Here is a 26,536-nt window from a genome sequence, read left to right on the forward strand (position 1 = left end):
ACACACGGACTCTTTTAGTGCTTTTATTCTGAAAAACACAGACTCTTAAGAATCTTTTGGCTAAACAAAGAGCTGATCTAGGACTGTTCAGCTCAAGGACAGTAAATTTTCAGAGAGTGAAAGGCCTGAAATTCTTTGGTTAACAACCTTTATTGATTTGGCTCGGCGGTGTCACAGTAGACACTGTCTAAAGAATCCGACTGAACCTTCAGCATGAAAGTGAAAGCTGTTGTATAACATAGTTAAAAACTCAAAAGTCATTTTGCTTTCAGTCTTATTAACCACATCGTGGTAAACCACCCAGAATATTCCGCATACTGGGAGACAAGATGGCACAATTTCCTTTTTGCAGGAATGGTGCGATTGTCGCTCTCAGAGCGCATACATCAAAACTCCCACCACAGCAGGAAAATGGATCCTGACTGTGGAACAAAGAATGAAGAAATACATCTGTAAACTTTCTGCAGCTTCATGTTGATAGAAGTCAGAGCCGTGCAGGAGTCTATTCCTGCCAGCAGGGATTCTATACAATTATTCATTACTATGAATTTTTATTTTTATTATTTTGCAGTATTCTCTATTTGTTTCTTTTGATGACCTTTGATTTGACATGGGCCCTACTTTAAGATGATTAGTGTATGTGTGGTGATATGGTTAAATAACAACCCAAATGGAGAAACTAAAACATCTGCAGCAGCTGTCTTCATGACCGCTAGGGCTTTAACTTCACTTAAATCATAAAGAATCTTCACAAATGTATATTTTTTTGTATATATTTGCAATGGAGGACAGGTGGATCAAAGTAGCAGGCAAATGAAGGTTTAGACCGTTTGTTAAGACCAGAAGTCTCAATCAGAGGAAGAGGCAGGGCGGGGCTGTGGCTGGCCAGCAGGTGAGGTGGCTGATGTGTAATTTCAGGAGGTGTAGCTGGAAATCGGGACTGGAACTGAGAGTGTGAGCAGGCAGGAATATTAGACGATCTGGCATCGTGTGAGGAAAAGAGTTGGGTATTTATACTGCAGGAGTATGAATGGGAACATGGGCTGCAGGTGAGTAGTAGGTGGGATCAGGGGAGGAGGCAGCTCCGGCAACCCTCCGGTCCCCCCTCAGCGAGAGAGAGGGGCAGAGAGAGAGAAAGAAAGAGAGAGACAGGAACAGACTGAGATCCTAACATGTTGCAACTGCAGTGTTTTTATTTTTTTTATTTTGTTAAAGTCACACTCCGATCATCTTTTATATATTTTCAAAGCCAGATTATACCGTTTTAGCCAAAATCAAAAAACCTGTGTTGTTTTCTGGGATAAAGGAATCCTCACGGTTCCTTAGAGGTCGGAGTTTATGACCCACCCAGAGTCTTTTCTTTGTCATAAACATTAAACTAATTTTTAACACAATTTTTTAAAAATCTTCTCCTGAGTCACAACAATTTGAATTAAAAAAATGCTAAGAAATGTAATTTTCAGCTAATATTCTTTCTTTACATCTTCCACCAACAGAAAAATGCCACGAGAACATGTTAAAAAGTAGATTTTCATCAACTTTAATTCAATATATTTTTTGAATACCTTCTTTGAAATCTACAAGAAATTTAGAGATGATGCATAATTGACAACTTGAACAATACATACAAATTCTTACAAGAAAGTTTCATTAGAAGTGATGCAAGTAACCATGGTAACAAGTCAGGGCTGCCTGCATGGTGCAATTCTCAGAATTTAGGTGAAGAGAAGCTCTCAGAGGCTCACCTGGGAGGAGAAATACAATAAAATAGATTAATGAATCAATAACCTTTTTTTGGAGTGAACCTACTGAAATTTGCTGATATTATTTTGAATTTATTTTCATCACAAAAAATTTCAGTTGTATAGATTGACAAAAAAGGAAGAGTATTCCTACATTTAGATGCGTCTTTCAAAAGTTTATCATATATAAATCAAAAGTATTCAAAGAAAAGACAAGGATTGCAACATTAAAGGAAGCAGTTGAGTTTCTGCTGGAATATTTAAAGAATCTGTTGCCCAAATAAAATTTTAATTGGAAGTTTCTTGAAGGAGATGTAAGCTCTCGTGCTCCCTGCCCCGCGGTCGTGTAAACGCATCGTTACCTCCGACTGAGAAAAGCAAACAGAAAGGTGTCTGAGGAGAAACACAGCTTCATGCTCACTGTGCTCTTCTCTCTCTCTCTTTTTTTAAACATTTTTTGTGAACTTGCTTCTCCTGTGAACTTGTGAAAAAGTCTAAAAGACAGCACCGCTGTGAAGCTGCGAGTCTGTTTCTCACATTTTGCTTGCAGCTACTGAGAGTGAAGGGATAAAAACACTGACACAGCTGTGCAGAAAAGCAGAGAAATAATGTAGGTCTATATTTGAAGTCAGAAAGCCAACCAACACAAACACAGTTTCATACAAGGCCAGAATGACGAGGGTGTGTGATATGCATGTATGTGTCACCTAGGTGACCCGCAGAGATGAGATAATCAGCTATTTGTGAGGAAACAATCAGAAAGATGCATAAATAACCGCCTCTCCTTCCTCGCTGACTTTTTCTTCTGCTGCAAACAAACACCTCCGGGAGTTGACATGGCCAGATTTGATTTTCATCCCTGCTGATCTTTGCTGACGGATTAACTGATATTGCAGAATTTCATTTTACCTTCTCAAACCTAATGCCGGTTGTATTTACAACCCCCTCGCTGTGTGTGGGGGACACCAGAGTGATCTGTCTTCTCGTGCTGGAAGAAAAAAAAAATAAAGGAGAACCTTTAGCTCAGTCTCTGATGTTGGTTGGGGGCGCCTTCGTGGGTCGTCTCGTCAGCGATGAACAGCATTTCAGAACATTTGACAGCGTCTTGCTTACTCCATGCAGGGTCCAGTTCATCTCCTTTGTTAGCACCGGGGTCTGGGAAAGTGCGCCGTTCTCCGCTCACCCACGCTCTGCAGCATCCTGAAGAGCAAAGATAAACCGGAGGCACGCCTTTGGAGGAGTCCGGGATGAAGCTTGCTTTGGGTTATGGATATGGTTACTCGCAGATGAAAACCACTCTAGATGCAAGGAAAACCAATTTTCCACAGTGTCTGCAGGAGTAATCCCAGACTTACAACATTTCATAACACTGTCCCAGTGAGAGTCCTAATCTTTTCCTCTCAGCAGGTTTTGCACATGCAAACTCGACATGAAAGCAGCAGAGGAGCCAGTGCATGTATGAAAATAATGACTTATCCTGACAAAACTGGAACTCCGTGTGCAGAGGGAAAGATCATGGACATTGCTTATAAATGATTTTTAGAAATATTTAGCTCACTTTACAATAAGAACTGTCCAATTCATGAAATTAAGAAGAAATGCTGTTGGTTAACTACCAGTCTACAAATGCTTGTAAATATAAAAATAATAATAAATAAGATAGAAGTCATATAAACATATGACTAACTGAAATAACACGGAAATGAAAGAAGGTTGAAGTCATGTCTATAAGCAAATACATTCCCATTTTACCTTCTGTCTCTCTCCTTCTCTCTTTCTTCTCAGGTCCGAGTTGTAATTGTCGATGAAAACGACTGCGTGCCAGAATTTCTCCAATCGATTTACAGCAAGGACGGCATTCCTGAGACCGTCACAACGGCAACCTCTCTGATGCAAGGTGAGCCGTGGAGAAAAGGCCTAAAAAAAACAATTCTGAAAACCAATTTTGATCCATGCCATTTCAAACACTCGAATCACTCTGAATGCTTCAACGTGCGCACAGCTTTTTTCAACTTTGTGTTCAAGTATCTGCTGTAAAGACAATCAAAATCTAAGTTTGGTCTTCACACAATTTCAACAAGGTGTTAAAGATGCACTGATTTGTTTTCTTGGTATTTAGTTACTGTTGCAAAACAATTTATCTGGGAGTTATTCAGATAAAATGTACCTAAATATAATACAAACTTTGGACAAATACAGTTTGAAAAAATAATTTGCTTAGTTTTAAAGGGTGCAAAGACGTCATAGAAACTTTCTTTCTGAGATAAAATGAACTTCACTTCATGATGCGTTCACTGTACCTCAGAATTGTGAACTTTAGCCAGCACAGTTGCAAAATTTATATGAATAAGAAAAATGATTCTTAAAAAGTTTGACAAGTAAAAAAAAAAAATGTTAGAGTAAAATAGGGGAAACAGTGTGTTTTAAAGAATAAAAAGAAAAACCCACAAATAAAATATAAATCGTGTAGAAAATGGTAAGCTGAATAGGTTTGGTGGTATTTACTATCTTTGATTCTGATTTACATTAACAAGACATACAAACACATTTTTTACAGATTTCTTACATTTTACCTTTAAAAAAAATAAAATATACGGATTTTATGGTATTAAGCATGGAAGCGCATAGCATTCAATAAAAAAAAAAATATATCTAAGGTTTTTGTATATATATAAAAAAAAGCCACACTGGCTTTGTTTCCATGACACTTATGTGCAAAACTTTAATGAAATTCTAGAAATGTCAAAAAAACACATTCACGTTTCCATTAATTAATTATCCAAGTAAACACAAACCAGCTCATAAGTCCTTCAGAACCATGGCGACGGATAAGAACATGGTTTACAAAAAGGATGCGTGTGCCATGTGTGTGCCATGCGTGTGCCGTGCAGCTAGACCACCATTGACAGTCTCTGTCCTGAGCCAGAGAAGCATGTGAGAAGCCGGTTAAACGGTATTTAAAAAAAACAAACAAAAAACACGTTATAACAAGTAAGCAGTGGGACCCTTTTTCCTGTTTCATAACACAACAAAATGTGTGGAGATTTCTGCCACGGCAATAGCGCTCATCATCATCTGTCAAAGGATACGTCGGTGGCGTCTTCATTAGGCCATGGAGCGGCGAGTGCTGGAGCAGCTACAGATGAAAGCGAAGCAGAGATTCCATCTATTTACTGCCCGTGACATTCAGCGTTTAATGAGCTGCGTGACGCTGTGGAACCTCTAGTGGCGCTCGCTGTGCGGGGCTCAGGGCAGCCAGTTCCCACCAAGAAGTGCATTGCCATCTGGTTGTTGGTCACGTGACTCATTTAATTCGAAAAAAAATGTTTCCAGTGCATTTCTTCGAAAAATGTCCACTTCGATAAACTCCAAAAACACCTCCTCCTAGTGCAAAATCTTTTGTTCAATAAATGCATCTTTTTTGGAAATTGTGTTGTTTCCATTAAGCAAATTTAAGACGTGATCCCTGTTTGTATAGTTTATGTGATATGAACTGTTTATTTTTGTTTGTGATGATGCAGACAAGTTTGTTTGCCTTGATGTTGATGCTTGTAAATATATTTTTAATAAGAAACGAAAAAAAAATAAACCAAAGATGAGCCGTTTTTTTTTTTGTTTTTTTTTTATATAAATCCACTCTGCTTCCATGCGCAAGCATCTCTTTTAATCTCCAAAAAGTGTCTACTTTAATATAGTGTCTATATATAAGTATATAGTATAAGTACATACAGCTATAGTTAGCTAAAGTTTTTATTGTTAATTGGATGAAAAAAAAAAAGCATGAATTCCAATTCCAAGTATAACTTCTGCTTTGCTGTCAACTTAATTTTCCCCAACAACAATATTATTCCACCAAATTATTTACAGTAACATCATTTTTTTTTCCCACTAAACCTTTCATCTTTCCAAAGGAGCTGTCTTTTTTTTTAAACGGCATTTTTGACATCACATAAAAGAGCGTTTATCACGATCATTTAAAGTTTTTATCTCATCAATCTCACTTGGGAATTAGAATTTAGTGGGGCCAACATTTTTCTATTCAACGCCACATTCTGATCTGATAGAGAAAATCCAGACATAATTAAATTCTGCTGGTAATTTATGACACAAACTTAGAAGGAATTCCTGTAATACCTGCAGTGCTCCATGTCTGAGTGTTGGTATTAGCCCAGGCAGGAAGACTCTTCACTGTATTTTCACCCTGAAAAGCAGGATTATTCTTTCAAGACCAAAAGTGATGTGTAAAATGTAATTAACTGCTCACTTACAGAGCACAGGTCTGCTAACTGTTGGCAAAGAAGCCCTTTTATCCTGACAGACAGGCCATGGAAACACAAAAACGTACATGCGGCGTGTAAATTATTTATGACAGTCGTGACACCTCATTGGAAATGCTCATTAACTTTGACTTCAGGCAGAAAACTTGTAGGATAGATTCACATCTGCAACTGAAGCAGCTTTAACACTGCACGCTTGTCTTGCTGATGGGTATTATCATCATTGCTATCTCCTTCACATGCTGCCATTGTTACCAGGATAAAAAAAAACAAAATGAACTCGAATGAGTTTATGGTCTATTTTTATTTTTTGACTATGCTGGAAAACTGTTATTTTTCCTCCAGGGATGTTCAAGTGATAGATGAAGCTTCTTGGTGGATATCCTTTAAATGACAAGAGTCTGCCGTGAGAGGAATCCCATGTAGAGACGAAAACAAAGTTTTATTTCTGAATTCTATATAAAGTTAAATGTATCTATTAAATTGAAACACAGATTTGACTCCCTGATTAGCTTCAGCTGGTAGAGCTTGGTTTTCCTTTCCTAAACTTAAAAAAAATATGCTGATACATATCTTTAATAGCAAAGTCTAAAAGAACTGCTGAACTGGAATAAATAGTTATTGAACGACACTTAAGGGAGACATAAAAATGTGGACTAAAGCGCTTGCTTTTATAAAATAAATTAAAAACATAAATAAAAATGGGTGCACACAAAGGCACCATTTTTTCTATTTTTCATTTTTAAAAGCTGATGACAGCAAAAAAAAAGGTCCCAAACTTTTCTGCACTCTGTGGTTTATTTTAAATAACATTAAAGCATCAAGGGGTGTTTTAGGGTCCCCAGGCGTGACCTGACCCCTCCTGACCCTCCCTTATTGGCTGAGCGGTGGCTGCACCCCTCCCTCACTCTGCCCCAGCCACCGTGGTTTGAGCCGCACGCGGCAAATTCATGAAACAGCACTGCATTCAAAATGGTCACGTTTCTGGTGGTTTCATCTCCATAGCAACCATTTTTTGTTTTGGTCGGCTGGGAACGACGAACAGGTCTGTGTAGTTTTTAGAAGAACCTGCAAAAGTAAACTTTTGGATTTCCTTGGCAACAGAGGTTTTTAATTAACCACATTCATAATAAGCACACATTGTATGTTCTGCTGTTTTATTCAGCTGGAGCCCAAAATTCACATGCCACTGTACTGTTTTTTTTTTACAGTTTCTGGTTAAAAAAAATGTGCGAACAACAGAGGAACGGCACTTTTGCAAGCTCGCCACGCTAACACCATTCCAAATCTAAAACCAACATGTTTTCTCACGAAGCTTGAAAGCGAAAGATCAAAACTCTGTGTGTCTGTGAAACTTTGTAAAGATCCCTTGAACAAAAGTTTTCTTTTCTTATATTGTGGGAAAATGTAAAAATGCTCACACTTTGTGTCCTGTGGACATCCCATAATCATAGTCATTAAAACGTCTTTTAAATATTCCTTACATGTGTGTTTTGGTTTCATTGATGTTTTTAGGCCTCATAAAAGATTTTGGCTCCATTATTTTTCTTTTTTTTTTCTTTGATGGTTTCACTTGCTGTGATGTCATCATTTTTTGGCGGTGGGGTCATTCATTTGCGCCCTGTAGTAGGTGTGGGCACATTTTGGTGAGTTTGTGGCGGGGGGTGAAATTTTGTCTCACAGGGACAGATAGAAAAAGGAACTGAGAAAACGATCTGGTTCCTCAGTCCAGGACGGCTGCAGGACCGATTTAGTGAAGTCTGAGCTGCAGCTCTCCATGCAGCGAGTTAGCACTTTCCTACTCAGAACTTTAAAAAATATGGTTTGTGTTTCTGCTGCTGGATGCAGGCGACTCGTTGCTCTGATGAGCATCACCAGATCCTTTTTCAGACTTCCACATCAGTTCTCTGAACAGCTGTAGCAATGAGCCGCTGCTGCTGCAGCTTATCAATACTGATCAATCTTCTTTAATCATTTTAAGCCCCTAAGCTATGAGCCTCCAAGTTATTTTTTTTTTAATCAGCCCCAAAATAAACTCAGGATTTTTCAGTCTTTCTATATAATCATTAAATATAGATGTGATTTTTTTTCCTTTTTACATTAAAAAAAAATCATTTTCTTTTTCTTTTGCCACCCTAAGATTCCACCTTATTATTTTTCTTCAGATGCCCATGAGTGAGATAATGACAATTCTTTTTAACAAACTAATCTAAAAGGACTAATAAGTGATTGATAACTAGTTTAACCAGATCACTCAGCCTTGAGGGTTTGATGTATTCCCGTTAAAAATGAGATTTGGCTGTTTTTTCGTGAGTGAATCTGGAGGAGGAACAGGTTGAAGGGGGGAGAAGTGTGATGTGGAAAGCTCAGCAGGCCCTCAGCTTGCAGTCCTCCACAGGTGCAACGGGGAGGTGAGAAATTTCCCCCTCTTGTGCCGAGGTGCATGAGTGCGCACGTGTGTGCACGGCCGTGTACACTCGTCTGGTGTTCAGAAGGTTACAAAGTTTTTCTGTACAGACTTTACAGGCCAAATATATCAGTCAAGACGAGAACATAGATTTTGGCTTTGTTTTGTGTTAGAAATACATTTCAAAAGCTGTGCATTTTTAAAAACGACATTGAAAGTTTCAGTCAAATGAACGTGGGTTTGATCTGTGCGGCTTCTTTGAGTTTTTTGGATTGTCCGGGTCCGAGCTCCTTTCCAGTTCACATGATTCAGGAGTGGTTAAAATCTGAAACAACTGTGTCTCATCTACTTCACCTTTACGTTACTTTTGCATCTTGTACGTTTTCTACGACCTGTCAGCCACAGCATGCTTCTAAAAGAAGCAGTACAATTTCTCTCTAGGGGTTCACAGAACGGTCAGATATTTCATCCGGGTCACCTGGTTGTCCTAATTGATCTGATTGGCCATTAGCTGCATGGTGGCACAGCACTAACCAGCAGCAAGAAAAGCCCAGTTCAAATCCCAGCTGGGACCCCACTTTGTGGAGTGTGCACGTTCTCACGTGCATGTATGGGTTTTCTCTCCCACAGTCCAAAACATGCTTCATAGGTTTATTAGTGACTCTACATTGTTCCCAGGTAATCTGAGTGTGCATGGGTGTGATTGACAGATTGGCGACCTGGCCTGGGTGTAGCCTGCCTTCGCCCATGAGCAGCCAGGTTTGGCTCCGGTTTGGAAAATGGATGGATGGATGGAGGTTTACCTCTTGTATCCACCAGTAAGGGCAGTTTAAACAAACTAAACTTTAAAAAAGCAGGACCTTTCACTCCGGCATCTCTTTTTCACCTCAAAAACATATTTTTTTTCCAAAGAAACCAAACTTTTAACAAAGTACACATTTATTTACCCATTCATTAAATACATCAAAACAGATAATTATTATAAGTGTACATGGAAAAGAATTAGAAGTAAAGGGAAAAAAGGCTTTCAGCTTCATTTGCTTAATTTTGTGCTTGTAGCCTCGCTGTGGTTGAACGGTAACGCACCAGGCAAAAACCTTCCGTGCTCATGCTCAATTAGCCGTTAATGGAAGCAGTCAGTCAGCTCTGGCTTTGAGCACTGAAGACGGGATCAGACCAGAGAAAAGGTGATTTTATTTTTGTGGTTTTAAACCATAAACTGACTGTTTAGGAGGGAAAATGCTGAGATGATTTCAATACAGTAAAGATTTAAAGAGAAAAGAAAGAAAACGGTTACTAAGAGGCAGCTGTCGAAGGGAAATGACTCCAGTTATGCATCCGTTTCAAGGCTATAAATGACAAAAGCGTACATTTAGATATTTTCCAACTACAACCGACAAATAACGGTAAGAAGAACCGTAACGCCACAAAAGTTGCTTTGCTAAACAACTGCAAAAAAGGTATTAAGCTGTGAAAACATATACATGAAAAACTAGTCCAGTAAATGTCTAAAAAAACATAAACTGGTGCTTCAAAACTGAAAACTAAGAAAAGGACATTTAATCCAAATGGGCCATTCCTGTTCTTGATCTAGTAGTAGTCTGTCCTCATCCGTGAAAGGTTGACCCAAACCAAATCGGATCACTGAGCTCATCACCTATAAATAAAACTAACAGAAAGGAAGCAAAAGACGGTGGCCACTGCTGTTTTTTTCAGCAGGTGAAAAATGGCGAGATGCGGAGCAGCGAGGGGCGATGGTGCGCTTCAGGTCCAGGTATTTACTGCTAGGAAAGGAAAACAGATGTAAAGGAAAATATTTAAAGAAACACAAAAAATAAGCCAGGTTTTCAGCATTATTACTACGTCCTAAAACTGTCATCTTCTTTAGTGATTATTGGTAGAGAAAGTGTCATCATAGCACAGCATAAAGGCCCATGAACTCACTTTCTCCAACGTGGAGAGCTGACATAGAGATAAAGGAGTGCCAAACAAGCACTACAGTAAAAGTGGTGTCACAAATTATGCAATTTCAACATTTTTTGCAACGATTTGAATAAAAAAATACTCAGAAATCCAATTTCAATCTAAATTTTCTTTATAAAATTGCTACAAGAACATGTTAAATTCCCCCAAAACATCCATTTTTATCAGAGTGGGTCTTTAAGTACAAGAAAAAAGCAAATCTCAATTTCTTTCACAATTTTATGAGACAAAACACTAATTGATGACCAAATATTTTTTTGTATAGTAAATAGAAATAAACTCACACAAGCACAGATGATAATCCAAAAGTGTAGTAAGCAGAAATAAAAACCTTTAAATGTGATTTAGAAATATTGTAAATGAAACAAGTAAAGCAGTACAAATATGAAAACAAGAATGGATGAAGATGCAGGAGTTTACTTGGACCCAACACTTCAGAACAATGCGGAGTGAGAAAACGAGGTCAAAGCAGGTTGCCGTGGGTGGAGGAGAGTATCAGGCATAACAAGATTGAAAAAGAAAATGATGGGGATTGTGGTGAGAGCAGCTACTTACAGTTTAGAGAAGGCGAGAAAAGACGAATGACCGGAGCTGAAGATGTTGAAGCTCTCTTTGGATGTAAAAAGTGCAGACAGGATAGGAAACAAGAAGATCAGACTGGAGCTTGTCGGGAGGAGGCAGGAACACAAGAAGGGCTGACCCATCATGGTCAAGACGGTGCCACCAAAAAAAAATACATTAAGAAAGTTAACCACAAACAAGAATAACATCCAAAATTTAAATTTTTATTAACCTGCATCAGTCCATTTATCTTCTACTTGGAACGAATCTGTGCTGAACTCTGTGAACCTTGCTTTTGATTAACTGAGTGAATTCCTTTAATCGGCTTTTTGTTCACTTGACTTCCTTAAAACAGTTAATTTGCGGCTGTTTAGAGTTCCCCATGGCTTTATGACAATAACAAATTAGACTTTGTTAGTTGAAAGAAACAGTTTTTGGTTGTTTATTAAAGCCTACACATGTATTATTCATATGCATGTGTGTGTTTGCTTTGTGTGCACATACACACCAGCTAAATGCAATGTAAGGTAAATTGGAGAATTGAACGTTTGATGGGGAAATGTTCTTGTTAGTAAAAAATATGCTTATTCAAATCCCTGGTGGTCTTTTCAGTTTTAGCGATGCAATCAATTTGAGGCCAGCGAGTCCCGGCTGCATGGATTCCCGATGCGTGATGCTGGAAGAAGAAATATTTGAAAATGACTGTGTTTTCCAGCCTTGTTGTGTAGCCAGCAGTTACTTCCCCATTAAAGCACGCACTTACAGCAGCCGGAGCGTCGCTTCTTCCATCATCACTGAGGGATCTAAATATTCATGACCAAACACCTTTAAATCTGAGCAAAGCTCTCCTGTTAGCCTCTTAGCAACCTGGTGGCAGAAACTTGAATGTTTGAAAAATGATTGTCTATTTGGTGCTAAGAAAATCCATTTACTTTAGTAAAAACATGGATATGGTTTTAACAAAATACACTAGAAATTCAGTCATTTTATTTTTTAAATGTATTTAATTTTTTTAAGAATGGGCCTAATGTAAGGTAGTGCCTTAGCTGTGTGAATGTTTTTACATGACAGAATTTTATTATAAACTCATTAGAACTATCCATCCATTCACCCATCCATCCATCCATCCATCCATCCATCCATTAATTCATCCATCCATCCATCCATCCATCCATCCATCCATTCACCCATCCATCCATTCACCCATTAATTCATCTATCCATCCATTCAGCCATTAATTCATCCATCCATCCATTCATCCATCCATCCATCCATCCATCCATCCATCCATCCATCCATCCATCCATCCATCCATCCATCCATCCATCCACCCATCCACCCATCCACACATTAATTCATCCATCTATCCATCCATCCATTCACCCATCCGTCCGTCCGTCCGTCCATTAATTCATCCATCCATCCATCCATCCATCCATTCACCCATCCATCCATTCACCCATTAATTCATCTATCCATCCATTCAGCCATTAATTCATCCATCCATCCATCCATCCATCCATCCATCCATCCATCCATCCATCCACACATTAATTCATCTATCCATCCATTCAGCCATTAATTCATCCATCCATCCATCCATCCATTCACCCATCCATCCATTCACCCATTAATTCATCTATCCATCCATTCAGCCATTAATTCATCCATCCATCCATCCATCCATCCATCCATCCATCCATCCATCCACCCATCCATCCATCCACACATTAATTCATCCATCTATCCATCCATCCATTCACCCATCCATCTATCCATCCATCCATTCACCCATTAATTCATCTATCCATCCATTCAGCCATTAATTCACCCATCCATCCATCCATCCATCCATCCATCCATTCACCCATCCATCCATTCACCCATTAATTCATCTATCCATCCATTCAGCCATTAATTCATCCATCCATCCATTCATCCATCCATCCATCCATCCATCCATCCATCCATCCACCCATCCATCCATCCACACATTAATTCATCCATCCATCCATCCATCCATCCATCCATTCACCCATTAATTCATCTATCCATCCATTCAGCCATTAATTCACCCATCCATCCATTCACCCATTAATTCATCCATCCATCCATCCATCCATCCACACATTAATTCATCCATCTATCCATCCATCCATTCACCCATCCGTCCGTCCGTCCGCCCTTTGTCTTAACCCGCTGTATCCCCTTCAGATTCATGGGGTTTCCAGTCTGTTACGGGGCTACACAACCACTCAGACATGCACACCTAGGGATACTTTGGATTTACCAATTGACCCATGAAGCATGTTTTTTTAACTGTGGGAGAAAGCTGGGGTCCCTGGAGAAAACCCACATATGCAGGGGGGGGTACATGCAAACTCCACAAAGGAGAAAGGTCCCAGCCGGGATTCGAACCAAAGCCATCTTGCTGTGAGAGGAGACTGCCAACTACTGCGAATGTCTGAATAAGCTTTTATTTTTCCAACTTATTACACTAATTTTCCAAAAAGCTGGGAAGGGGGGAAATAAACCCAAACCGTTCATTGGTTTAACAATTTCTTGTTTTTTAGACATTTGTTTCTCATATATAAAGACCTGGCAGCCTTCTGCCATCAGGGAGAAGACTGCAAAGTCTCCAGGCTAGAACCAGCAGACAGTTTCCTCCATCAGGCGATAAGGAAACTCAACTTCCTCCCTGCCCTACCCCCTCTGCCCCCTCCACCCCCTGCTACAAACCTATACTGAAATTCTTTCACACCTGCTTCAGAACATCATCCTAACTAAAAACTGCCATCACCGACTCATCTACTTACTGTTCTTAGCACCGTTGTCACTGTAAACTGTCACGTTAACCCTCTCATTGCTCTTTTGCACTATTTAGATTGCGGTTATTCTTCTTATTATAATTGTTATTTTATTTTATTATGTTATAAGCTGCTTGAACTGTGGGGTGAGAGGAAAGTAATTTCATCTGTGCTGTATGTCTGTATGCAGGATATTTGACAATAAAGCGGACTTTGACTTTTTTGACCTTTGACTTTGACTTTAGCTGTGTTTATCCTAATGACCTCCACTTTAATTGTTTTTTGTGCAGGAAGTCTAGTCTAGACTGTAGTCAGTTGTCTTTTAATGGTGGTCAATGTCAAGGACTCTGATCTTGTAGAGCATGGCTGATTACAGAAGCAGTTCATCTCCATAAACCGTGGCAGAAAGAACCGGCTTAAAATGGTTAATGTTGCTCAGACACAACAGGATCTTTTAGGCTAATGCTGTTTTGTTTGAGCTTTTTTAACTTTTATTTCAATGTTTTTTTTCTCTCTTCTTCAGTGTCAGCCAATGACTGTGACTCTGAGGAGAATGCAGAGTTGACCTATTACACCCTGAGTCCAGATTTCACCATCTCCCCGCACGGCACCATCTTCCCCACGGGTCCTCTGGACTTCGAGAGACCCAATCATCTGTACGAGTTTGTTGTCATGGCTGTTGACAAGGGGGAGGTGCCACGTACAGGAACGACCACGGTACGGATAAGAATGGTCAACGTCAATGACGAGGCGCCTGAGTTTTCCCAACAAATGTAAGTGAGAGTAAAACTGAAGACATGTTTTCAGAGTGTAAAGGGTATACAGTCTCATCAGTAGAGACACAACTAGTTGTGTGAAATTTGTTCTCCCTCTTTGACCTATCCCCTGGGGGAGCGGTGGGCTGCAGATTACTCATGCTCAGGAACCATTTGGTGGTTAAACCTCCCGACCCCTTAATGCTAAGTGTCAAGCAGGAGATGCTTTGGGTCTCAATTTTAGAGTCTTTAGATTCCACCTAGGGCTGGGCGATAAAAGGATTATTAAATATATTGCGATATCGCTTTTTCTCCATAGAAGAAAAAGTCTATCGAAGTAGACTTTTATTTTGAAGGGATTTTCTTGTCTTTAGCAAGTAAATGTTTGAGGGTTAGTTTCTAACATCTTATGATGATGCAAAAAATTGTATATCTCACAAGACTAACCCCACCATGGATTAGAACTCACAACCTACCAGTCTCAGGGCAGTCACTCTTCTACTGAGTTAGTGTCTCAATGAACAGTTGCGCAATAAGGCTTCCTGTGTCATTGTCTTATCAACAAATGATGTTTGTTCTTTTGATCCATGCCTAAAACTAGCTACAAATTTGTGGCATTCCACTGCTAAAGCCCATAGATAATCTACTGATCAATACTGACTGGAGTTTAGGAGGTATAGTAGCTTTCTGAAAGCTGGAGAGTTGATGGTTTGATTGCTGGCTTTAAAAGTCAGTTTGTCCTTGAACAACAGGCTTTACTCCAGGTTCCCCTGATGCTTTCATCAGTGAAATACACATGGTGCTTTATGATTAATAGCAGCTCTAACTAAATCTGAAGACAATCACATGTCTATCATGGCCAAAGCAAATTTCCAGATCTGTTCCTAACTGGATTCTTTTTGACTCTATTTAAAACATCTTTAGATTTTCCAAGCATATGCAAGAGATGCCCCCACAGTAGTCTAAATAAAACACATGAGAAGACACTGAGAGGGCATCTTGTCAAGAGGGTCAAATGACAAGTCCTCAAATGACTGAATATCTCTCCTCATCCACAAGTGGATGTTCAATCAACGCGGGGACTTATTCTTCTGTAGTGTGGTCTGTCATTTCCTTCTTTTTTGTTGACCAGGATTTATGACATTATGAAGGAATGTTTTGAACAATTCAGTCTAAGAAACTGGATTTTGCAAGTAAATCCAGCAAATTCTCCAATCATTTGTACATGCACGATCTGTCCTTCAGATCAAACGCCCAACAACACTTGGACCACTGGTGTAAGGTATCTTCCCAACCCAGATTCAGACATTTTTGTCACGGTGAGGGGTTGGCTCGAGAGCCTGTAGGACCCAGATGCAGAGGCGGAGGCACGGAGTTCAGGGACTGGAGGGTTTAATTAAACAAAAGGCGCTGCAGAGCAGGAAATACAAAACAACAACTTACATTGGCGTGGCGAGGAACATGGAACAAGAGCGTGGCGAGGAACAGGATGACAAGAACACCAAGACGGAGCTAATGGACCAGCACAGGAGGAAGGCAGAGACAAGACTTAAATACAGACAGGGTAGACAAGACACAGGTGAACACGATCAGGGCAGATGGGGAACCAAAGGAAGTAAAACTCAAGAAACAAGACAAAACAGGAAACCTTTCAAAATAAAACAGGAAACAGAACCAAACAAGACAGAACAAGAACCAAGACGAAAAACAAGACACAACAAACTCAAAACATGACAATTTTGGCGATAAAGTGATCAGAAGCGCTAGCACCTCTAGCATAAATCTGAATTCTCATTAGGAGTTCTTCAGGACACGGAAATGTGATTTCACAAAGAGTAACAACCATATATCTCGAAGAGGAGCCAATTCTTTTCTGTTATTGTTAAAAATTTCAAATCAAGTAAAGAATTGGGCAATGCTCAAGTTAGAAACTGTCTATTGAAATCTTTTTCACAATTAGAAACTGGCACTGATCCGTCATCTGTAACTCTCAAATGTTTCTTGTTATTTTCTCGGTGCAGGAGGTTCACTTTCTTTTGTGGAACTTTGTGTTTCTGAATATTCTGTTGACGGCACAGACGGCTCTTCCTGCAACACCACACTTAGGTTGCTTTTTCTTGCAGAACATTTACTGTGCATTAAAACACTACAACATCAAGAGCTGATGCACAAAGAACGCTTCAGGAGAACTGTAATAGAACAGAGAGCGTCTCAGAATGTCCTAAAGCAGGCTGGGAAGTTTCTCTTTTGTTGGTTTTGTGTTGCTTTGGACAATCTCAATGTGACATATTATATTGGAAACTAATGATTTAGACATTTATTGGTAATTATTATTGGTATACCAGTCATATATGTGTTCCTGACGCATTACATTGCATCAAACATAGCAATCGTTTCTCTTTTTGCTACTTTGTTAATTCCAGGTTCTTAAAGTATCCTCAAAATCCATTTTAATGCCATGAAACAAAAAAAATGCCAAACTTCTGCTAAACAAATGCACAAACACAAAACATCTAAAGAGCAGATAACACAACCAAAGCTGCTTGTTAGATCTGGAGACAAAGCCCGGCTGTCTTGCAGGTTCACCCCTTACAGCTTCTTCCAAATTCAGTGTGGCAGCTGCTGTTAACACCCCCACCCGCCCCTCCGCACCGCTGTGCTGCCTGCATTCTTTTAATTGGTTGATTTTCTGGCAGAGAGCTGAGCAGATTGGTGAGTCAGGGCCAATCAAGCATGCCCACCAGCACCCTGAGCAGCCCCCGAGCCCCAGCTTCATGCGAGTGCCTGTGTGTTTGTGTTCTGTAATTGAGGAGGTCCTGTAGACCCGGGGAGTTGGTGTGGACACAAAAAAAGCAGTTATGAAGGTTCTTCTTCATGTCATGGACCCACTTTCCACATGCATGTTGTGCAGGGAGCAGGGGGGATGTGTGTGCAAGTGTGTGTGTGTGTGTAACCCACGGCAGCTCACACAGAATCAGTAATAATGCATGTCTTGCACTAAAACCACTTGGATGCTTGCATGTGGATGAACGTGTACACGAGGGCAGAAGTGAGAAATAGAGGTCCTGTTTGAAATATTTTGCTATCTGGGTTTGGGAGGACTAAACGAGTATCTTGAATCACAGGACAAGTTCAAAAAACAGAAGAACGAGCAAAGGAAGGAGAAGTCATTAAAAATGTCATTATCCAGGCTGAGATTGTGGCTCGTTTTTTATTGATTTGTGGGACTGGGAAGGCGCCATAATGAGAACCTGTGTGACTGTTTTGCCAGGTCAGGGTTGAAGTTTCCAGTCTCATGTTTTAGAAAAGTTTCCAACTGTTGATGTTTGCTTTCGACCATCACGTTTTCACAAATCCTCCTTTTTTAACGACAGCAAACCCTGTAATCATTGTTGGAACCACAACAGAACACACACACATCAGAATCTGAGGAGCAACTGCAGCCACAGTGACTTCATCTGTTCTCCATTCTTAAAGTTTGTCCAGAAAAACGAAAAAAGTAGCAAAAACAATTTTGATGACAAATGAGATGAGCCATTTCCCCTGTTTTCAAATTAAAAAAAGTTAGAATCAAATGTTTTTGACTGTGGCACTGTTTTTCTACTTTTTCCTTTTTTTCCCCAAAACAAAACTGTATTCGACCAAACTTCTGATTTTTACAGGACTGTGTTTAAATCAGTTTCAGAAAAAAAAATCAGAAAAAAATCAAATCTTGTAAAAACCCCAAAACTTGGCGAGGTGAACCCCGAAACTCATAACTTTTTTTTGTTTTTCAAAATGTGATTTTACTATAACAATAAAATAGCCATTGTGCATAAAAAAAAACTAGCTGTACTATTTCATAAAGTGGGATGTTATGAACAAACCAGCCTAATAGTACAATGTACTGACAATCATGACATTCTGACAATGTTTTTGTTCCTTGATGCTTTTTTTGTGTAATTGTTAATAATTATTCATAACTATCAATGCAATATGCATAAAATATTGTAATATTGGGGATGGGAATTAATTTGATTTTATACTTGATTTTATATTACTTTTTGTTTATCATGTTTAACAATTTTTTTATCCTTGAAAACAAACAAAAAAACAAATACAAAAAAAGTTCAATTTGTTGGTAGGACATTTAATTTACCATAATTACATACTTTAAATGGCAACATTTTGGAAATGTCATCTTATGGTAATTATTATTTAGTCCCACAGTAGATAAAAAAAGCAAGTAGTTGTGTCGTTGCCATTTGCTGAACCTCATCATGAATCCATTGGAAATTAGAGAATTTAATTGGAATAATAGTAAAAAGCTGCAGATTTTTTCTGTCTAAAATGACATATATTTTTTAAATCCGTTTACAGGGTTTGATGAATTACAGCTTTTCTATGTTTCTGTTCTCTTTGAGAACCTGGTAACTATAAGTTTTTCAACTAAGGATCATTTTGACAACAATTCCCAAAGTTGCTTATTTTCCTATAGCAGTAAATAAAATCCATCTACCTTGAAGTATATCAAACAATTTCAAACAACTTAAATTAGGAGCCAATCCTTTCACATTTATCCTAAAATGCTTGTACTCCAATGTGAGGGACATGTTTGAATGCGGAGACAATGATCCAGGAAAGCCGCAACGGATGTAATGTGTTATGGTAAAGCTTCTTTTCAGCAGAAAATTGCTGCAAACATGAGGTGTCATCTTTTTTTGTCAACTTGAGGTCAGCCTTTGAAGAGAAGGTTTTGCTTTCAAGAACATCAAGTCATTCATAGAGGTACATGCAAGGTCTGAGAGGAGTTCAAAGCTGAAGTTCAAAGTGTTACACAAAGTTATAAAGATAAAAAAGGAGGAATGCTTGACAGCTAATAAAAAATACAAGTCAAGGGAATCAGTTAGCTTGTGTGCACTTGGGAATTCACTGCCTTTGCATTATTTAGGGCAGTAATGCTGGAATATGATGCTAGTTTTTGCCACCATGAGCCTCGTCTTTTTTCCTATACCTTTACTTTGAAAATTATTCGTTGAGTTTCTTATCTGTTTGAAGATGTTGGATTTTGGGCTGTCAGAGGTGTTCTCCTGGCTTTCCATCTTAGCTTCCTGGTGCTTCACAGAACTGAATCAATGAGCTCCAAACTTTTCTTCCTAGCCCTACTCACAAAGGATCAGATTTTTTAAGTATATTTTACTTTTTCTTTTATAACTGTGGGTGAATAACATTATAAACTTTCCTATTGCTGGTAACCCTTTATGATTTCAATTGAAATGTTTCTTTATGAAAAATCTGCTGGACGTATCTGTAGGTCCACGTTGCCACATGTTTTTTAGTTGTTCCAGGTCGTTCTTTCTGCTCAGAGGTTTTGGTAAGCTGCTGATGGTGTTGTTGTTTGCATCTCTTTGCAAGATACCGGACCTTCGTCTCCGAGGATGCAGGTCCCAACACACTTGTTGCCACAGTTCTGGCAAAGGACCCAGATGGAGATGGGATCACTTATAAGATCACTTCGGGGAACGAAGAGGGCAACTTTGTCATTGACAACCAAAAAGGTACATTGTCCTTTTTACTGTCTTTCAAACCCATTCCATTCTAACCCTTCATTTGAAAAAAAAAAAACTGTACTTAAGTCATCTGTCTAATCTAGTCATCAAGAATGTAATGACTTTACATCGTTCTTATTTATTTTGACTTGTAAATGATCCGACAGAAGTAGATGTTTCATTTAGCGGGCTTCAGTCTGCACTTCAGCTTCTGTACCATTAATTTCTCACCAATATTTTTCTGATCAAAAGCTTTTTTTTTCATGAAAACGTTAACAATATTTTCCGTGAAACTCTCATTTGAACCAGGTGCCCTAAGTTTTTTTATTTTCTGGATTACTAGAAAAGTTTCTGTTCCCAATTCTTCCTGTGAAAGGGTATTTTATTTTTGTTTTTCTTTTGTTTTTTTATAGTAGCATTTTGTAGTACCTTCCTGATATAGCAGAACCTCAGGTTCCTATTATTGTAGTCTTATCTGTCTTTTCCAGATGGGCACAAAAATATCTTCAGAGGCTTTCTTTCCTTTGGTTATTTTTACCTCACTTTAGTCTGTCTGTTCCACGAGCGCTGCAAACGTGTCAGAGTTCTGCACTTTGTCAAACATGACCCCGATACTCTTAAGAAAATAGCTTCAGGGTTTCAAAGTTTTGTGTGGATAAGGATAGCTGGTGCTTTTCGGGTGACTTTACTCTCTACCTTTCGTCTTTCTTTAAGACAGTTCATAAGGGATCCATCAGACCTGATAGGTAATTTCTGAAAGATCTTACAAATATTGGCATAATTGTAAAAACTGCTTGGTGTTTGTCATAAAGTACTCTATGAACCTTTTGGCCTCATCGTAGACCTCTGTAGAAGCCAAGTCACACAGCCGCTACTTACACTTTGCCTGGATACAAATTGTTCATACGTGAATGTACGTGGAAAAAGTGAGAAAAGTTGTGGTGTTGTGTGTTAAAACCACAAAAGAAGTTTGAGAAAACCACGAAAAGAACCCGTAAATCTATAGAACATTAACCGTGCATGATTATTGTGCTGTCGAAACGCAATTCATTGGTGATACTTGCATAAGATCTATGTCATAATTGCGTAAAAATACGTAAAATAAATGTAAACTGAGAAAAACACTTAAATGTAATAAACACTCTTGATTTACATATATAAACCACGTATCATGGGGGACCGTGTTGCAGTGGTAGAGTGGTTGAAAAATGATCAAAAGATTGCCCACCCATTTGTGAAAGTGTCCTTGGGCAAGACACTAAACCCCAAATTGCCTCTGGTGGTTTTCTGGTGGTGCCTGGAGAAAATCCATGCATGCCCAAGGAGCACATGCAAACTCCACAAAAAAAAGGGTCCAGAGCCATAGTTTCCTCCCCTAACCATTACACTACCTGGCTTGAACTGATCTTCTGCAAAAATCAGGTCAATAGAAATCTGGAAAAACAAAAAATTGGGGAAAACCCTATTTAAAAAAAGTTTGTACAAGGAGTTCAGCAGATTCCAAACAAGTAACAGGATGTTGAAAACAGATCCATAAACATATATCCTACATATGATATGAAACAAAACTACTAGTTCCACCATATGTTTAACGATTTTAGCAGCATTCTACAATCAGAGGATTTTGAAGTCCCAAAGTCACAATGAAAGATACTTTCAAGCCAGCGGATAGACGTGGTGATGACTGACAATGAATATGATGTGTGTTGTCAGTTGACAGACGTCAAAAAAAGGCAGTGATGAAGAATCCCATCAACACGTCCAAGTCTATGGATTGAATTAGATCAGAAAGTCCTTATCATTGTCTGGGCTTTCTTTGGTTTGCAGCAGGAGTAGACAGAGACCATGCGCTAAAATGAGAAACAAGTGAAGCTTGAAAACTCTAAAAAAAAGACTAAAATACTAAAGAAAGAGAAATGGAAATGCTATCTACTCACAATTTATTTGGGCCATGTATAAATTGTGATATTTCTTTTCATCCTAAACATCACTGTCACCATGCATTGCTTTCAAGACACCTATAAAGATGATTAATTTTAAATAAATGCATGTGACCACCAGTGAGTCATACAGAGGCACGGTTGTACAAAGGGTCTGTAGATCTTCCTTCTGCACTAAAATGGGTGAAGCAGTCCGTAACACCATAATACCTGTACTATGATCCAATACCTAGTTTCAAAGAGTTCAATATCTGGTCATTAAAAGTATTTTATGATTCTTATAATGGAAGGTGAGGACACTGGATTCTCGCCCCCACGTTTATCTGCTGCTGCTGCTGCTGCTGCTGAAAATCGTTTTCTGCCTCGGCTCTCCTTTTGTTATTGGTGACCCTGCTCCGCCTCATTTTAAATGTCTGACAATCATTCAGGTGATTGTTTTTTTTTCCCTTTTGGCAGGCGCAGCAATGCGGGCTCTTGCTTTCCATGTTAATTTGTCTGTAACTCAACCTGAGAATACACATTGTGTCTCTGAAATTTAAGGCTCCCATTAGAATCTCAGCAGTTCAGTCGATGTGATGATCATGTTCATTCTAATAAAACTCATAAATACCACCCGGGGGGAGGGAAGTATTTACTGACAGCTGAGGAAAAATGCGGGTGCCATTAAAATATATCAGCCATTCATTTTGTTCTTCTTATTTTTTGGTTCTTTGCAGGTGACTGTTTCATAGATTGAAAATAAATGGCTTTGTTTTCTGCCTTAGCGTTTTTCAGCAGTGATGAGATTTTGAATTTCCACTTTTATATGAACTAATTTCTTTATAGACCCACTGTGATGAAAATGGTGTTTTTAACATGTTCTTGTGGCATTTTTGTGATGATGGAGGATATATAAAGACATTTTATCTTAAAATTGCATTTCTGAGGTTGAACCGTTGCGAATCTGGAGCACGCAAAAAAAAAAGAAAACACTGAAACACTGAAAATCAAATTTGTGATGTAGAGGCTAGGTGGGCCACATGCTCCCTGCTCCTCAACATTCTGATGAATCCACTTGCAGACAAACAGATCCATGAACGTCTTTGTTTTCCTCGTCTGAGCTGGAATCTGGATCTAAACTGTACAGCTGGATCACTCCAATATTGCTCGCCATTTTTGTAGCCCCACTAATGTTATGTCGGGGTTGTGAGGGGCTGTTAGCTAGTGGTAGAGCATGTAAACCGAGAACTCTCAGCAAGAGGGATGGGAGGGGTGCGGGGTTGCTGTACGCCAACAACGGTAGCCCACATCTCAGAGGTGAATTTCTAATGAACTCCTGCTGCTCTGTAATAATAGTGTCCTAAAAAACAACACAGGTTTTTATTTTTTTTATTTTGGCTAAAAAAACAAACAAAGCACATACTAATAATTAAAAGATTACCAGGAATGCTTTGAAAATAGATCAGAAGAGGATCAGAGTGGGACTTTAAGACACATTTCCACCCTGTTTCACCACATTTCTGCAAAGATGCAGACAGTTGGAAGCACATCCTCCATCCCTTCTCTCTCTCCCGTCCAATCCCCCAGTCCGTTTTGTCTCTCATCCACACCTTGTTCTGTTTTTGTTTTTTTCCTTCGTTCTGCCTGCGGCTACCTTTATGTGAAGTGACGGCTGCACACTGACCCCTATGGAGGCACCGTCTCCAGTCCCAATAAGGGATGATATTTGCTGGCCTTCTCAGCTTTTCCCTTATAAAGAAATCAAGCTGAGTTGAATTCCCAGGGAATTGATTGCATTTTTTTTTACATACGTTTGTGTGTAAAAAAGGAGACTTTGGGCTCCTATTCTGTCAAATTCATGCTGCACCGATTCATATTATATTCAGATAAAATGATCTACCAAGAAAAAAGAACCTAGACCTGTAACTAATACAAAGCTGTTATTACAGACCCAGTCTCATCGCCATTACATTGGACCTACACTTATGTGCTCCACATTTCAAAGGCAAACATGTTTCGTTTTCTTATCTGTACATATAAGAGCATAAAAGCCTCTTAATACAACCCGAAACACATTCGCATGCAGCCTTAACCTATGCTGCAGGGACACATGTTTCATAGATTGGAACGGACACCGCATGCTGAATGCTTTGTTCTTGGAATGTCCTGAAACCTTTTCCATGTCCCATTTTCAGCCACTTACCAAGGATGCGTTGCTCTCATCTCAGGCTTTTAGGCTCTATCAGATGTTTATGCCTACCACAGGATGATTCTCCCTACATGTTACATAGAGAGCAGGCCATGGCCTCTCTCTGTGTCTGCCAGCTGGCTTTACTGAACTGGGCATATTTATCTGGCCTTCTGTCTCAATTCATTAGGCACAAGTGCACTCCACAGAAATGCTGGAACAGTGTGGGTGGGCAGAAACAAAAATTGGATTGATGCTGCACTAATAATGTATATCTGGCAGGATTTTTAATTGTGGTGAATTATTTTGGAGTTCTGTATTCTTTTAAAGCAGTCATCCAGATCAAGTACTGAACCCTGCTGTTCCTGTTGAACATCACCTACTCGAATTTCTAATACTACACCTTCAAAACTACCATAAAGTTTACAACATCAACGACGTGTTACAAAAAACACTAAACAACCCTTAACATTTGGTGATACTGTTTTTTGATTGATATATTGATATGTTGTGTAGTTTTTATAAGGTGTTGCCAATATTTCCTACCCATAAAAAGAGGGAAAAACATTTAAGTTCTCTGTTGGTTCGCAGTTGAGTGACCAATCAGTGTCCAGACTTCACTTCATTGCTAACCACTGGAGGAATCGCTCTGACATAAAAATCAAGGTCTAAAAAGAATTCGATTGAGTTTTCTAACTTCCTTGCCAGTGGAAATACACATGCCAAGCTCCATCAGATAAATTGGTCCTTTAAGTTGTAGTTTTGATGAAATTTGCATTTAAATTAAAAGGCGATTTATCTTTTTTGACCAGTTTTATTGGACCCTGGTTAGGTATTCGTTTTATTGGAAACAATTATTCCACTTTTTATCTCATTGTAGCCTCTTTTTAAAATCACAATCTATAATAAGCCTATTCGACAATGCAAACTCTATTAGTCTCGGACAAACACCGTACAATTACCTCTTTAGGTTAGGGTAATGACATATTCAGAATAAGCCACTTGGGCCACATATACACAAATTGCTTCTTTTTTTTACAAAGTCTGACTGCAGCAAACACAAAAGGCTACATAAAGACATGCTTTATTTGTCGGTAATTAGGACTGACCATTCATTTGTACTGAATAGCAGAGATTTGGAGCAAAGACTGCTTCATGTTTCCGCAGAGTAGGTTTTTAAGGCAAGTAACAGCTGATCTCCATTACTGAGATTGCAGTGGTAAAGCCCTACTGGGAAGTATTTTCCCTTGAACGAACTTTCCATAACATTAACACGTGCATGCAACATTAGGTTACCATGGAAATGCCTCCAACCAGTGTCCTAACATTTACTGACTTTAAGAAATCTTGAAGCCCTCAAACACCACAAGTCCACAGAAAACACATCTAATACTTGGTTCAAATCCTAACTGGGTCCTTTCTATGTGGAGTTTGCATGTTTTTCTTGTGTATGTTAAGTTTTTCTCCGAGTACTCTGATTAACTCCCACAGTCCCAAAACATGCTAGATTTATTGTTGACCTGGAATGGACTAATGTATTGTACAGCAGTGATTCTTAACCATGGGGCCGCGGCCCAATCTCGGTCCGCGAGCGCCAACTAGTGGGCCGCGAAAAAAATTCATTCTGAACCTGTGGGCCGCGAGGGCCGCCACCTGTCTGTCACCGTCTCGCGCTGCTGCAGTTTCCCGGGCAAACGCTAGGAGATCCGATTGATGGTAAGACGTACTAATGTTCTCTCTGTTAATAATCTTAACTTTATAACGATGTATTTCGGTCAAAACTTAATGAAAGAGTAACTTAAACTCTCTATAACAACCCTGAATTAAATCAAAACTGCAGGCGGTCTGCGTCCCTCTCGTTCTGTCAGTTGCTGGACTAGCGGTAAGATCGGGCCTAATACAGAGTTTAAAAAAGAGCCTTTGGACCAGTGACGTGCGGTCAGGTGAGGCAAGTGAGGCGGAGCCTCACCTGTTATAATCGTGATAAAATAGAAAAAGGTAAATTAAGTAAACATTATTTTCCACTGATCTGTGTTAAATATACATTTTCAGTCAACTTAACACATTTTCCAAGGTTTCTGAGGTTAAAATCGCCGAAATTGAGCATTCCGCGATCACAGACGGAGCTGAATATGTGAATCTCCGGGTGAGGCTCGGGGGCGCTGTGCCTCATGTCTGACGGCCAGACTCAATACAGAGACGTGCCGTGGACGCACTGCTATAGGCCTGCAGAAACGGCTTCAGGTGAGGCAAGCCTCACCAGCAGGGGGCAGACGTGAGCTGACAGCTGCTTTGTAGCTACACTAGTTCCGTAGAAACAGACAGAGTATGAGAAACTCATAAAATAAAGGAAAATAAGGAAGAATTTT

The 26,536-nt window shown here is 39.3% G+C and overlaps 1 protein-coding gene across 1 annotated transcript in view; it reads left to right on the plus strand.

The window, feature by feature from the left end:
• LOC110014444 (neural-cadherin-like) overlaps window positions 1-26,536 on the plus strand; it is a 338,096-nt gene that overhangs the window by 124,790 nt on the left and 186,770 nt on the right. The window contains exons 5-7 of the mRNA XM_023953704.1: window positions 3,528-3,639; window positions 14,301-14,550; window positions 19,927-20,069. Coding sequence (XP_023809472.1) covers window positions 3,528-3,639; window positions 14,301-14,550; window positions 19,927-20,069 — 505 coding nt within the window. The remainder of the gene's footprint in view (window positions 1-3,527; window positions 3,640-14,300; window positions 14,551-19,926; window positions 20,070-26,536) is intronic.

The sequence above is a fragment of the Oryzias latipes genome, chromosome 3 (assembly GCF_002234675.1).
Source record: "Oryzias latipes chromosome 3, ASM223467v1".
Taxonomy (NCBI): Eukaryota; Metazoa; Chordata; class Actinopteri; order Beloniformes; family Adrianichthyidae; genus Oryzias; species Oryzias latipes.